Here is a 14,590-nt window from a genome sequence, read left to right as displayed (position 1 = left end):
CCGGAAAAGCAAAAACAAATAAAACACATCGAAGAAGCTAAAAGCATTTTTGTTTATTGTGACTGGGAGAGGGACCTGGGAGGGACCTGGGAGGGCAACCATGGGACACGAAGTCCGAGACATGTCAACCACGTCGGCCAAGCAGGGACCAAGTACGAAGTGGGAAAAAAAACAGAGAAAAGCAACATGGCCAACAACATGGAATTAACGTGACATCATGAGATGCCCGTGGCTGGTATCGCACCAATCGCGGGGGCCGGTCGGAAACATCCTTGCTCAAGCATTAGTGCCAGCGCACTGTGCCACCTCCCAGTAACCCGGCCCACTTGGGCCTGCAGCTCTCTGGCCTCAATGACCTCGATGGCCTTGATGGCCTTGACCCCGTATTTGTGTACTGTATGTACATCCTGTAGTCGAGGCCCTGCTTGGTCTCTGTCATGTAACGTTACTTGCAGGGGCCACAATCAGGGCAGACTCAATTGACTCCCGGGTATCGCTGCTTAGCTCTGTCGATCTATGCAAATTCATGCTCTGCCCCATGCAATATTTGTCGTGGGCAGGGAGATGGTAAACGTGACTGGGACTGCAGGAACTCGTGGCCGAGAGTAACTACTTCGTACATCCAGGTACTTTGGCTCACTAGTGACCAGCCACCCCCAGGACCCTGAAAGTGTACGGAGTCGGCGCAGGTGCAGTTGCAGACACCTCAAGAAAACAACAAGGGGAATACCAAATGGGCCAACCGGCTAATGCACAGACATCACTTTTCTCCGGGTGGGCGTACCGAGATCCCAACCCAAAGTCTCCCTTTTCTCCGCCTTACAAGTTTTCCAGAGCACGCTAATTTAGCGGTATGAACCTTGGTATTGGAGACAGCAGAGCTGCCGTCTCATTCCTCATTCGTGAGGTTTCCCCACAATCAGTGCTCACCCATCAACAACAAATGAGACCTGCCATGGGGTTCCATGGATACTCCAGAAATATACACCAACCCACAACGGCATATCTAAATCTGGATTATTATAGTGAGACCGCTGTCCGAGCACCCAACGACTAAGCAGCAATTGACATCCCCTAGAGTCTCATGACGTAGAATTCTTATCCGAACGAGGGGACAACGAAGTGGGCCGGGGACGACTTCAACCCTCTCCGATCGGGGAGAGTAGCAAGATGGCAGGGGTATTCCGTACTTCATACAGAATAAACAAACAGAGGGAAAGAAGAAAAAAAAGCCTCACTGCACAATGCATCCGGGTGTTTGGCCACCAACCCAGGGCCCCTGTACCTCCAGCCCCCATCAGCCCCAACCGAGTGAGCTATCTATCAGTTTTGTTCCCGCCTCGCAGCATCTGCCAAGGTCGTCATGCATGATTGGGGGGCAGTGGGTCAACTTCGATCGGTTCCGCTCAAGTGTCGGCCTTTTCGAACGCTTAGAGTTTGGCGAGGTGCATCCTGGTTCTACGTCAAGCGAACCAGAAGGCAGGTTCATCTCGAAAGAACCAGCCATTGGACATACCCCGGCTATATGTCGCTGAGCCAACCGGGTCGGGGCCTTGGCACTAACTTTGGCCCTGCATTGAGACCCAGTTCAATGTACATCGCGAGTCGGCTTTGACATGAAAGACACGGAAACTCTGCCCACGCAGATGGCAAATGCATGCCAATTTTGTGAATCATGCAAGCCGAGAGGTGCCTCTTTTGAGCCTAGTACCGTTGGGTACCACTGTCTGACTCTCTATTTGACAAATCGAGATGACGGCTCCAATTATCTATCGATCTTGGATAGCACCTGATGTCAGTCATCAGAGACAGACCCGCCCTGGGGCCAGGGTCCTGCCATGGACTAGCTGCTGCACCTGCGCCATGAGCTGTGGGATGTGGGTTCTGTGCGAGGCAGGAATCCTTTCCCACCATATGAGGCTGTGGATATAAAATCAACCCGAATCCTCGCCTTCTTTGCTCGGATTTTCTGGTTTTGAGATCAATCCGTGATAGGAACTCTTTCGCTACGGTTCCTTATCGTCTTTCGTTCATCGGATCAGACCATCCAAGTGATTGTTCAATATATCATCTAGCATTCCCTCGTTTGTCTGCTAAGCAATATGCGTGGAATTCCAATTCTCGTCCTCTGTGCCGTCACCATGGCCTCGGGCAGCGTTCTGCCCGAGATGCCAATGGTGACATGCGCCTCGCTATCCGCGGTGGTGGTGGCGGCGGTGGCGACGATGGTGGTTACCCTGGCCATGGAGGTGGTGATGGTGACCATGGTGGTGGTGGTGATGGTGGTTACCCTGGTCATGGTGGTGGTGACGGTGGCCACGGTGGTGGTGGTTACCCTGGCCATGGAGGAGGTGGTGGTGAAGAGTCGACACCATGCGAAACTACCACTACTCCTCCTCCGGAGACCACGACTCCGTGCGAGACTACCACCACGCCTCCCCCTGAGACCACCACCACTCCATGCGAGACCACCACCACGCCTCCCCCGGAGACCACCACCACTCCATGTGAGACCACCACCACGCCTCCCCCGGAGACCACCACCACTCCATGCGAGACCACCACCACGCCTCCCCCGGAGACCACCACCACTCCATGTGAGACCACCACCACGCCTCCCCCGGAGACCACTACCACTCCATGTGAGACCACCACCACGCCTCCCCGGGAGACCACCACCACTCCATGTGAGACCACCACCACGCCTCCCCCGGAGACCTCGACTACTCCATGCGAGACCACCACCACTACTACTCCGTGTGAGACGACTACTACTCCCCCTGTGTCTCCTACTACTCCATGCGAGACCACTACCACTACTCCCCCTCCTGAGTCTTCGACTACTCCATGCGAGACAACGACTACTACTACTCCGTGTGAGACGACTACTACTCCCCCTCCCGAGTCTTCGACTACTCCATGCGAGACCACTACCACTACTACTCCATGTGAGACGACCACTACTCCCCCTCCCGAGTCTTCGACTACTCCATGCGAGACCACCACCACTACTACTCCATGTGAGACGACCACTACTCCCTCTGTGTCTCCTACTACTCCATGCGAGACCACTACCACTACTACTCCATGTGAGACGACCACTACTCCCCCTCCTGAGTCTTCAACTACTCCATGCGAGACTACGACCACCACTCCTCCTCCCGAGTCTTCCACTCCCTGTGAAACCACCACCGAGGCCACTCCTCCCCCAGAGACCTCGACCCCATGTGAGACCGAGACTACTACTCCTCCTCCTCTACCTACTACCATTACTACCACTTATATCACCACTACCTGCCCGAGTAAGTCTACACTGATAAGAATTCTATCCGGTCAACAATTGCTAACTTTCCCAGTTACTTGGGCCACCGTCACCAGCGGAACGTCCACATATACCCAGCCAATTACTCAGACTAGCACTTTGACCATCACTTCCGTCGTCACTTGCACCGAGGGCTGCGTTCAGCCTACGACCACCTCGGTGATTGTTCCCCCCCTCGAGCCCTGCTCCCGAGCCTACCTCTCCTGCCCCCGAGGTTTCTCCAGTGCAGCCGACCACCGCAGCACCCTCTGTCCCGGTCACTTCAACTGCCCCGGCTCCAGCAGCTACTACTTCTCCTGCTTTTAATGCTGCCTCCTCTCAATACAAGATGTCCCTGGCCGGCCTGGTCCCCGGCCTCGCCATTATTATGGCGCTGCTTTAATGATTTCCGCCTGAGTCTTGATTCAATTTTCCAAATTTTCCTTCCAGACGTCGTACAGTTTCATACAATGGAAGTGAAAGCCGATCACCAAAAACACAAAACCATATAAAAAAAAATTGGATTCTAAGGGAAAGGCGTGGATGACCGAGCTATTACCCTAATGCCCGTGGCCTGCACCCTGGCAGGCGGCGGTGATTGATGAGCACATTTATGACTTACGTTCCTTACTAGTATAATTGACCGGCTTAGTTTAGTATAAAGTGTACTTAGTTCACTAATTGATATGAGATTTTTCTTCAAAAATGGCAGTAAAAGAAGTAAAAGAAGTAAAAGAAAGACATCTGTACATCTGTAAACCTGTAACCTGCCTCTACTCGTATACTCGTAGTGACACCCTGAAATTAGGGCTGGCTTACGTGATCCAAACAAACAGTGCAAACCCAAGCAAGGCAAGCATGGCTGGACCCGTGGCCTCACAACGATGCGCCTCATTGAACTTCTCTTGCCAGGTGGCCACAGCATCCCCATCGCCCGAATGGCCTAGTCATTGTGGATTCTTCATTCCATCCGTCTTCCAACATCCCAATCACCACCATATTTGACCACCTACACCACCTTTCACACGATTCAATAGCTTTTACACCCGACACTTCAACTGGCGCAAGGCCAACCTCCACCGACACACCTCTTGGCGATCTGGTGGAACGCTTTGAATTTCGCTAAATTTTTGCTTATACACAGCTGCCTTAAGGTGCGTAATTCCCCAAGCCACCCAATCCCCCTTTCAAATCCGACATTGACTTACTCGGTACAGTGTGCAGCATAGACATAGACCATGGCTCTCCCGGGCCGACAACGGCTACCTACCTCTCCATTCCTCTCCCTCGTGATACTCCCGTTCTTAGTCTTCCTCCTCAGCTTTGCTGGCTCAGCTTCTGCCGCCGGATCTGCTGTCCTCGGTCTCGATGTCGGTACCGAATACTTCAAGGCCACTCTCGTGAAGCCCGGTGTTCCCCTCGAAATTGTGCTTAGCAAGGACTCAAAGCGCAAGGAACCGGCTGCCATTGCTTTCAAGCCGACGAAAGAAAGCAATGCTCCCTTCCCCGAACGATTCTACGGTAGTGGTGCGCTGGCCCTGGCGGCTCGGTACCCAGATGATGTCTACATGAACCTCAAGACTTTGTTGGGCCTGCCCTTCAACGATGGAAACGATGGTACGGTCAAGGAGTACTGGAGCCGGTATCCAGCCCTCAAGCTTGAAAGTGCTCCCGATGGCCGTGGCTCAGTGGCCATGCGCACGAACCGACTCGGCGAGGCGGAGAGGAAGGATGCGTTTTTGGTCGAGGAAATTCTGGCCATGCAATTGAAGGAAGTCAAGTCCAACGCGGATCTCTTGGCTGGGAAAGGATCCGATGTCCGAGATGTCGTGATTACCTACCCCGCATTCTACACCGCGGAGGAGAAGAAGAGTCTCACTATGGCCGCCGAGTTGGCCGGTTTGAAGATCGAAGCTCTTGTTAGCGATGGGCTGGCTGTTGGTCTGAACTACGCCACCAGTCGCACATTCCCTAGCGTCTCAGATGGCGAGAAGCCGGAATACCATGTTGTGTTTGATATGGGAGCCGGCTCGACCACTGCAAGCGTGTTGCGCTTCCAGAGCCGTCAGGTCAAGGACATTGGAAAGTACAACAAGACCGTTCAGGAAATCAATGTTTTGGGAGCGGGCTGGGACAAGACACTCGGAGGTGACTCTCTGAACGATCTCATTGTGAACGACATGGTTGAGAATCTTGTCGAATCAATGAAGCTCAAGGGCAAAGTCACCGTTGAGGAGGTCAAGGCCCACGGAAAGACTATGTCGAGACTCTGGAAAGACGCGGAGAAGGCTCGCCAGGTTCTGAGCGCCAACGGCGATACTAGCGCGAGTTTTGAGGGGCTCTTCGATGAGGAGGTCAACTTCAAGTACAAGATCACCCGCGTCCACTTTGAGAAACTGGCCGCTAGTCATGCAGCTCGCATCAATGGTCCTTTGGAGCGGGCCCTTGAGTCTGCCAACCTGAAGCTCAACGATATCGACTCCATCATTCTCCACGGTGGTGCTGTTCGCACTCCATTCGTCCAAAAGCAGCTGGAGAAAATCTCCGGTTCTTCGAAAAAGATTCGGTCCAATGTTAATGCCGATGAGGCCGCTGTATTTGGTGCCGCTTTCAAGGGGGCTGCTCTTAGCCCTAGCTTCCGTGTTAAAGAGATCCGCGCTAGTGACGCCGCTTCTTACCCTGTCATTCTCCAGTGGAAGTCAGACGGCAAGGATAGAAACCAAAAGCTGTTCACTGCTACCTCTCAGGTCGGCCCGGAGAAGCAGGTCACTGTCAAGAATCTGGATGATTTTGATTTCAGCTTCTACCAGCAGGTTGGTCAGGACGGAGATAACCTCCCCGTTCTGAGTGTTGAGACTCAAAACCTCACCGCCTCTGTCACCAAGCTCAAGGACAGCTTTGGCTGCTCGGCTGCAAACATCACCGCCAAGTTCAACATCCGTCTGAACCCCATCAATGGTCTCCCCCAGGTCACAAGTGGCAATGTCAGCTGTGAGGTTGAAGCAGAGAAGAAGGGCATTGTCGATGATGTCAAGGGCTTCTTTGGCCTTGGATCCAAGAAGGGAGATCAGCAGCCCCTCGGTGAAGACGAGGCGAGTGAGTCGATTACCCTTGAGCCTGAAGTTGAATCCTCAACGACTTCCGCGAGCGATGCTTCCACCACCAGCGCCACCAAAGACAACGGCAAGGCCACCGTGCAGACTAAGCTCGAGATCATTCCCATTGCTCTGAAGTCCACTCCTCTTGGAACGAAGGCTCCCTCGGCTGCCGAGCTAGGCCGTATCCGCGGACGCCTCTCTGCCTTCGATTCTTCAGACCGTGATCGTGTCCTGCGCGAGGAAGCTCTCAACGAGCTTGAATCATTTATCTATCGCAGTCGTGATCTTGTGGACAACGAAGAATTTGCTACGGCTATCAAGGAGGGTCAGCTGTCTACTTTGCAGGACAAGATATCCACATCTAGCGACTGGCTATACGAAGAGAGCGACAACGCTAAGACGGCTGACTTCCAGGCCAAGTTGAAGGATCTGAAGAGCATTGTCGACCCTGCACTCAAGCGCATGAAAGAATCCACCGATCGGCCCGCACGCATCAAGTTGCTTCAAGACATGATCAAGAACGCCGAGTCCATGAAGCAGTTGATTGAGGGTCAAATCAAATCCGACCAAGACACCTACTCCTCTGCCCTCTCTGCCTCGAGCACCTCCACCGAACAAACAGAGACCAGCTCCTCCACTCCTGCCCCAGCTGCCTCTGGCGATGATTCTCTGGACGACCTTGACGATGATTCCTACTCCTCGTCATCTTCAAAGACCTCTACCAAGACTGCTGCCGCAGCCAAGCCCACCGGCCCCAAGTACACCCTCTTCACACCTACCGATCTCTCCTCCCTTACCGAGATCTACGACTCTTCCAAGCTGTGGGTTGAAGAAAAGCTCGCACTTCAGGAGACGCTTACCCAGTCGGATGACCCAGCCTTGACGGTTGTAGACATTGACTCTCGTCTGCGTGATTTTGAACGTGTTTTGAACCGCATGTACGAACGCATGACCGTTGCTTCCAAGAAGAACAGTTCCAAGAAGACTAAGAGCAAAGACAAGAAGCCCGAAGCTGAGAAGAGTAAGGGTAAAGAGAAGGAGAAGGAGAAGAAGGAAAAGGCTAAGTCCACAGACGATACCCGCAAGGATGAGCTGTGAACTCGGTGAGACCTCTGCATTGCATTTTGGCCATTTTTTTATACCGCGCATTGGAAGTACAGAGCATGCTTCAACTCCCCCATGTATCATTTCACGTCTTAAAATAATAGAGAAAAGAAGTATTATGGGATTATGTCTGTGTTTCTGGATTTAAATTTTCCGTATTGGATTAGAAACAAGTGTATAATCACCGTTAGAATAGTGAGAAATTCTAGACTCTTATTTTCAGGGTTGGTGGTCTTGATTAAAATGGTTCGGTTGGTGACTTTTTTCACTGATGGCAAAGTGGACTTAAGCTAAACCAATTAGCAAAATATCCGAGTGTGCTAAGACGCCTGGCGAGGTTAAATTTGATACTTTTCCGGCAAGTGTGACCGAGTGGTTAAGGTGTTGGTCTTAAGAATTCTTTCCTAAGATATCCAATGAACATTTGTTCGCGCGAGTTCGAACCTCGTCACTTGCAACTTTTTAATTCTTAAATTAAGAACTTGAAGTCTTTTTTGTCATCTTAGCAACCCATTTAAGCCCTTATTTTATTGAACTTCACATACTACATTTTAATCAAGGATTCATATCCTCTAGGCTAATGAGTGAATTCCAGTATGGCTCGGTAGTTAGCGAAGTATACAAATCCCGTTGTCGCGGGAGAAGACGCCCCACCACTCTCCAATTTCCAATCTCCACCGTCTGGAATTCCCCCAGAGCAAGTTTCCCCGCATTTTCCGATACGACGACAGAAATGGGTCCAGCTGCTTTTTTGGTCATGAATTCATTATGCCCCCATCATGGCAGTCAGCAATGACGACAGTGCGTGCGACATTCGAGCCAGCTTTTACGGCCTCCCTGTGCATCCGCTGATTCTGGCAAAAATAAACAAACAAGGTTGAGTCCAATTGTTAACGAGAGGAAATAGCCACCTGGTCTAGGCATAATCCCGTGCGTCTGACTAGGCCATCCTTTCGGTGTAGGCTCTGCGGCGGCGCAGCTACCTATGACGATCCGCCTGGACTGGCGCGTTGTGGCGATGCCCGATTCGTCAAAGGCACAATGAGCTCGGTAGATATTGGGGGCATCAAATCCCGTGTAGTGCCTTTCTTTATATACTACCCCTTCCAAGCTCTCATGGTGCAAATCATTCACTTCCGTGTTCAACACATCTCCCTCCCTGGCGCTCAACATGCATGGGATAACAGACCATCTTCTTCATGTGCTTTCTCAGCACTGGTTAGCAGTGTGCTTCGGTGGACTCCTCCTCTGGGGTCTCAAGAATCGATATAAACATGGTCTTCATCGATACCCAGGGCCCTTTCTGGCATCTATCACAGACTGGTGGCGCCTGGTTGATGTGTATGGCCGTCGGTCTGAAGTTACACATCGTGCTCTTCATAAGAAGTATGGAGATGTCGTTCGTCTTGGACCGAATACACTTTCCTTCTCTAGTCCAAAGGCTCTCAAGACTATCTACGGTCTGAATAAAGGATTCAACAAGGTATGTCTTTCTGCTCTAGCCCCAATGATCCATTCTGATTCGTGTTAATGCTTGCATATAGTCTGAATTTTATGTTGTGCAGCAGTCCATTGCAAAGGGACATCGTCTGCAGTCCCTCTTCAGTACGACAGATAACGACTTTCATGCAAGATTCCGTCGATGTGTCAACTCGGCCTTTGCAATGTCGGCTCTGGTTCAGTACGAGCCTTTTGTTGACAATACGACCAAGCTATTTTTGGAACAGACGAAGAGTATCTACGTTGACAATCCTGAGGGTTGTGACTTTACCCAATGGCTACAGTTCTATGCTTTTGATGTGATTGGAGAGATCACATATAGCAAAAGGCATGGTTTTGTGGAGAAGAACAAGGATATCGACGGTATCGTTGCCTATTTGTCGTGGCTATTTCTCTACGTCGCTCCTGTATGTGACAACCCATTCTCCATTCATTCTACCTCGGACATCCCCTCTAACTTACTTTACTAGATCGGACAAATCCCTTTTTTAGACCGACTACTACTAAAAAATCCCATTTATCTTAAACTCTCACAATGGGGATTCATCGATGCTACGTTCCCAGTTGCACGATTTGCGGGCAACCGCATGGCAGAGCGCATGCCCGAGCTAGCCAATGGTGATCTGAAACCAGTTGCCGGCGCGAAATCGCTAGATCTTCTGTCCAAATTCATGGCTGCGCATCAATCGCATCCCGAATTTATGAGCGAAACCTTGGTTCAAACTATGGCTGTGAGCATGGCATTCGCTGGCTCGGAGACAACAGCCATCAGTCTTTCGGCGGTGTTTTACTTCCTTCTTAAGACACCCAAGGCATTGGCACGTCTCCAGGCTGAAATTGATCAAGCTGGGCGTGATGGGGCCTTTGCGGACTCTGAAACGGGCCTGGTTACTTGGCATGAGAGTCAACGTCTTCCATATCTCGATGCTTGTATAAAAGAGGCCTTCCGACTCCACCCGGCTGCCGGTTTGCCACTTGAGCGGGTTGTACCAGAAGGCGGGGCTGACATTGCAGGCCACTTTGTTCAGGGCGGAACTATTGTGGGTTGCTCTGCTTGGCTAATCCATATGGATAAAGGTGTTTTTGGTGACGATGCAGAGATTTACCGACCTGAAAGATGGCTACATAATGAAGAGCTTTGCAAGACAGAGATTGGAAAACAAGGGGAAGAGTCTCGAGTCAAGGAGATGAATGGTACCATGTTCCAATTTGGAATGGGTAGCCGGACATGCATTGGGAAGAATATCAGCCTTCTTGAGATTTATAAGCTTGTCCCCAGCATGTTGCGAAGATTCGAGGTGAGTTAATCTCTTTCAAGGTCGTGGAATATTGCTAACAATTCTTTACAGATACAATTCACCGATCCCAAACAGGAGTGGGAGCTGGTGAATGCTTGGTTTGTCAAGCAGAAAAACTTTACGACCTCATTTGCGCTCAGGGATATTGTTGTTCCTCGGGAAGTGAGCGAGCACGCGGCGTCGGCCTAATAGGAGATCTGTATTATCTTGCTAGGAACTTTTTAAGTATGAGCGAGTCCATTTAAACTTTGGCAATATCAGCCATCCATTTTCATAGAAACTCTGTTTTCAGCTCCCGCAGAAATCTAGCATAACCGCACTTTAGCTCGGTCTACATCTTCCATCGAAGGGGGCCCTGGAGGCGTGTCCAATTTATCTAGGAGCGCCACTTCACCCGCTTCGAGCCTCCGTCGGACATCGTTCGTAGAGACTCGGAGCAAAGAAATTTTACTGGTCAACCACATACATCCGGCAGATAGATAGCCGGCGCTAAGCTTAACGTAATTAGAATTTCTACAAAGTAGTGAGACCATGTAAAGTTTAATTAGCAGATTGGGGTTGTCAGAAAAACTGAAGATAGGGACAATTCGGGGGCGGAGCTCAGTGGACCCCATTGGCAGGCGCTTATCTGCCCCAGTCGGGGGTCTACCTTAGGGTGCGGGGCGCCAAGAACACAGCTTATCGGTGGCTCTCCCATGGTTTACCCGGAGTCGGGGTGTGTCATCCTGGGGAAACATCGGCCGTTCATGCTGTGTCTCCGATAAGCATAATTTTTGGTATATGGGGAAGTGTTAAACCTCCAAATTTGAAAATGTAGGATTTCATTGACTCCAAATTATTATAGCCATGTCAGAAGAAGCGCCACAAAAACAAGATGTCCATACTACGATAGCTAGTGTGGACATCGATTCACGGGTAGAGCGTGCGTTGGTCTGGAAGTTCGACCTGCGTTTGCTCCCCGTGCTGGCTATAATGTACCTTTTCAACAGTCTCGATAAATCTAACTTGGGAAATGCCAAAACGGCGGGACTCGAGGGTATGTTTCTTGTTTTATTCTTTTTAGACGGTTACTGGTCGAGTTCTAATTTTCTGCCTCATAGATACTCTCGGTCTACACGGAAACCAATACAACCTCATTCTCAGCATCTTCTTCGTTCCCTATGTCCTCACGGCACCGTTCCTTGGTCTTCTTGGAAAGAAGATTGGACCCAACATCGTACTTCCCTGTATGATGTTGGTCTTTGGTACCTGCACCGTTCTTGTGGTTGGTGTATTCAACTTCAGTGGCCTTTTTGCCATTCGGTGGTTTTTGGGTATGGCTGAGAGTGCCTTCTTCCCGCTGGTCATCTATTATCAGACAACGTTAGTCCTCATGAGATTTGTTCCCCAATATGGAGTCATTCTAACATAATCCGATCTAGTTTCTACCGTCGTGGAGAACTGGCCCGCCGACTCGCCATCTTCTATGCGGCACAAAGTATTGCCTCTGCATTCTCCGGTCTCCTCGCCTTCGGAGTCTTCCGCATTGAGACCGGTCCTCTAGCGTCGTGGAGATATCTATTTCTCATCGAAGGCTGCGGTACTGTCCTTTTCGCCCTCTTCGCCCTGTGGTATTTGCCCCGATCGGCTGCCGAAGCTACATTTCTTTCACCTGAGGAGAAGGAGGTCGCATATCTACGATTGCAAATTGATAGTTCATCGGTGGTCGACGAGAAGCTCAACATTCGCGATGCGTTCCGCATTTTCAAGCACTGGACCAGCTGGGCGATTCTGGCTATTCAGATCTGCCTTGGTGTCCCGCTTCAGGGTGTCCAGTTGTTTTTGCCTGTGATCATTCAGCGCCTCAACTATGGCACTGTTAAGACTAACCTGTTCACTGTGGCTCCCAATGTGTCAGGTGCCGCCGTGCTGCTCATCTTGGCATTCTGCAGCGACTGGACGCGATGGAGGTTTCCATTCATTGCACTGGGCTTCTTATTTACATTCATCGGATTCATCATCTACGCAACCATTGATGTGCAGAATGATATCAACGTTGCTTATTTTGCTTCGTTTATGATGACCTGGTGAGTTCCATTCGGTACTCTTTTTTCACTGTTCAACTTGCTAATTCTTTTTCCAGGGGTACCTCCGCACCTTCAGTCCTCCTTGATGCCTGGTATAACAACAACATTGCCAACGAGGGTCGTCGTGTGGTTTTGACCAGCATCGCCGTCCCCGTGGCTAACCTGATGGGCGTTGTAGCTTCCAATATCTTCCGCACTCAGGATGCGCCGAAATATTTGCCGGCGTTGATCACCACTGCGAGCTTTGGTGGTACTGGAATTGTATTGACAATCTGTCTCGGAGTCTGGATGATGATAGACAACAAGAAACGGGATCGTGCTCAGGGATTGCATGTCAAAGCGAAGGACATCCCGACTGAGTATCTCCAAGATGGACCAGCCAGCGAAGCTTTCCGCTGGTTTTATTAACATGTCTCAATGTTTCTGTTTCTTTATTTCTTTCTTAGCCACTGTACCCATAGAAGAGTACGATTATGAATGATGTTATGAATTTAATCGATGTTATCTCATCTTGAATTACCTCAATCATGCAAGGAATGGTCCTCACCATGCAAATCGTAGAATCTTGCCAACCAATTCCCTCGCTCCTAGTTGGTGGATTTCTGTCTAGCCTTATATTCATCTAATCTTCGACGGACGCTGGCCCCATTCCATAACTCTTTCTGCCCTTCTTTGCTTCTCCTCGGCATCCCTACCTGCTCCAAGGCGAAAGATGCCGCGACAGACCCATATTTAGCCGCTTCGATAACATCACCCGTTTCGAGGTACCCTATAGAGAAGGCACCTAAAAATGCATTTCCAGCTCCAGTCGGGTCAACCACTCCGGATGCTTGTTCTTCTTGCATTGCTGCTACATAGAATGGAGGCAGCCATTTAGGACCAATATCCCGTGACTGCACAAGACAGCCATTTTCACCAGCTCGAATAACCACCACTCCATTTCCATCGGGACCAACGCCACTGCTGAGTACCTTTAGAGCCAATGTTTCAATTTCGGATTTCTGCGTCTCGGAAGAATACAAGGCCCCGAACGTAGCAGCAAGCTCCAAGTGATTTGGACTAAAGACGTCGACCAATTTTGCCATATCTAGACAGGCTTGAAAGTTATCCGGATTAGACGTAAGAGGGGATGGTTCCCAAATAGTTAACGGACGATGCGATATTCCCATCTGCGCTCGAATTGTGAGAAGTTTTAAAAGCCGAGGTTTTAGGTCCGCGGGACTGGCAAGGTAATGGAAAGACTTTGAGCTTAGGACGATGGTGCCATGCAGTTTCTCTTCTTCGGTCAAAATTAGGGGAGTGGTGTACTTGAATTTCTTGGCTAAATGGATGGTTAGCATACTGTTACTGGTCATATAGGCAATATGTGTATGTGCCAGTGTCATGGAATACGTTAATTTCCATAGAAGGGCTTGGCAATGAGAGACGATGGAGTTGGGGTGACAATAAAAGTCTTATCTTACGTCCAAAAGTAGTATCTTGATATTCAAGTAATCCTCGAGTGGACTTTTTATCTGAACTCTGCTCTATGAACATTTCGATATCCCAACTTTGTAGGAGATTTGAAATGGCATCTGGAAAGTCGTTTCCCACATGAATTGGCCAAGCTAAGGAGCGACTGAGCGGGGAGGATAGGAAGAGACGAGCGCCTAGAGTTGCTATAGTGATACATAGTACTTCGGTCAGAGGTCAAGTCATTCGGTTATGGAGAGATGGGGCATAGAACTGACCATAAGCTCCTGATCCGCCAAGGATATTTGTGAGGGGTTCTTGGTTGGGAAAGCGAATCTCATCGAGGACCACAGAGCCGAAGCTTGCAAAGTAGATGGCTTGCTTATCCATAGGGAAGTTTTGGATTGTCCAAATCCGCTTTGGGGGGGAAGAATTGATATTTCTGAATGCTTTGAGGCCGAGAACTTGGGTGGGGAGTGCGTCAAGGTGGGGTTGCTCAGGGCGGAATCGCGCATAATGGGAGCTTACTATGGTGAGCGTATCAGAACCAAGAATACTACGGCGGGACAGAGAATTACATATTGAGAGACCAGTTGACATTCATGAAAGAGAAGGCACCGGTTGGCATTGAGAAAAATCGAGTTTTCACAGTAAAGAGCTATGTAAGACAGTGTATGCACGCTTGTGGCGAGGCATAGGTTTCGGGTGATATACATGGAATAATAAAACAGGATGATTCGAGGTGGGAATCGAGGTGGATATTTGTACAGG

General features: G+C 50.1%; 5 protein-coding genes across 5 annotated transcripts; 4 read left to right on the top strand and 1 right to left on the bottom strand.

The window, feature by feature from the left end:
- Positions 1-2,182: 2,182 nt before the first annotated feature.
- Positions 2,183-3,704, top strand: N7509_011709 (uncharacterized protein; the record flags this gene model as incomplete). Its single annotated transcript, XM_056636346.1, has 3 exons — positions 2,183-3,302; positions 3,357-3,481; positions 3,537-3,704. 3 exons carry the CDS (start codon positions 2,183-2,185, stop codon positions 3,702-3,704), a joined length of 1,413 nt encoding a protein of 470 aa, XP_056482376.1.
- An 835-nt stretch (positions 3,705-4,539) lies between these two features.
- Positions 4,540-7,497, top strand: N7509_011708 (Hsp70 family protein; the record flags this gene model as incomplete). The annotated part of the gene is made up of 1 exon (XM_056636345.1): positions 4,540-7,497. The coding sequence occupies one exon, from the start codon at positions 4,540-4,542 to the stop codon at positions 7,495-7,497; it is 2,958 nt and encodes a 985-aa protein (XP_056482375.1).
- A 1,177-nt stretch (positions 7,498-8,674) lies between these two features.
- N7509_011707 (cytochrome P450) lies at positions 8,675-10,490 on the top strand (the record flags this gene model as incomplete). The annotated part of the gene is made up of 4 exons (XM_056636344.1): positions 8,675-8,986; positions 9,048-9,410; positions 9,474-10,301; positions 10,353-10,490. The coding sequence occupies 4 exons, from the start codon at positions 8,675-8,677 to the stop codon at positions 10,488-10,490; spliced, it is 1,641 nt and encodes a 546-aa protein (XP_056482374.1).
- Positions 10,491-11,147: 657 nt separating this feature from the next.
- Positions 11,148-12,775, top strand: N7509_011706 (putative MFS transporter; the record flags this gene model as incomplete). Its single annotated transcript, XM_056636343.1, has 4 exons — positions 11,148-11,337; positions 11,402-11,663; positions 11,723-12,367; positions 12,424-12,775. 4 exons carry the CDS (start codon positions 11,148-11,150, stop codon positions 12,773-12,775), a joined length of 1,449 nt encoding a protein of 482 aa, XP_056482373.1.
- Positions 12,776-12,954: 179 nt separating this feature from the next.
- N7509_011705 (uncharacterized protein) lies at positions 12,955-14,209 on the bottom strand (the record flags this gene model as incomplete). The annotated part of the gene is made up of 2 exons (XM_056636342.1): positions 12,955-13,688; positions 14,098-14,209. The coding sequence occupies 2 exons, from the start codon at positions 14,207-14,209 to the stop codon at positions 12,955-12,957; spliced, it is 846 nt and encodes a 281-aa protein (XP_056482372.1).
- Between the last annotated feature and the right edge of the window lie 381 nt (positions 14,210-14,590).

The sequence above is a fragment of the Penicillium cosmopolitanum genome (genome assembly GCF_028827165.1).
Source record: "Penicillium cosmopolitanum strain IBT 29677 chromosome Unknown utg000011l:1.0-3548175.0:1.0-3550911.0, whole genome shotgun sequence".
NCBI lineage: Eukaryota > Fungi > Ascomycota > Eurotiomycetes > Eurotiales > Aspergillaceae > Penicillium > Penicillium cosmopolitanum.
Note: the sequence above shows the minus strand (reverse complement) of the source record. Positions and strands in the feature narration are given on the sequence as shown.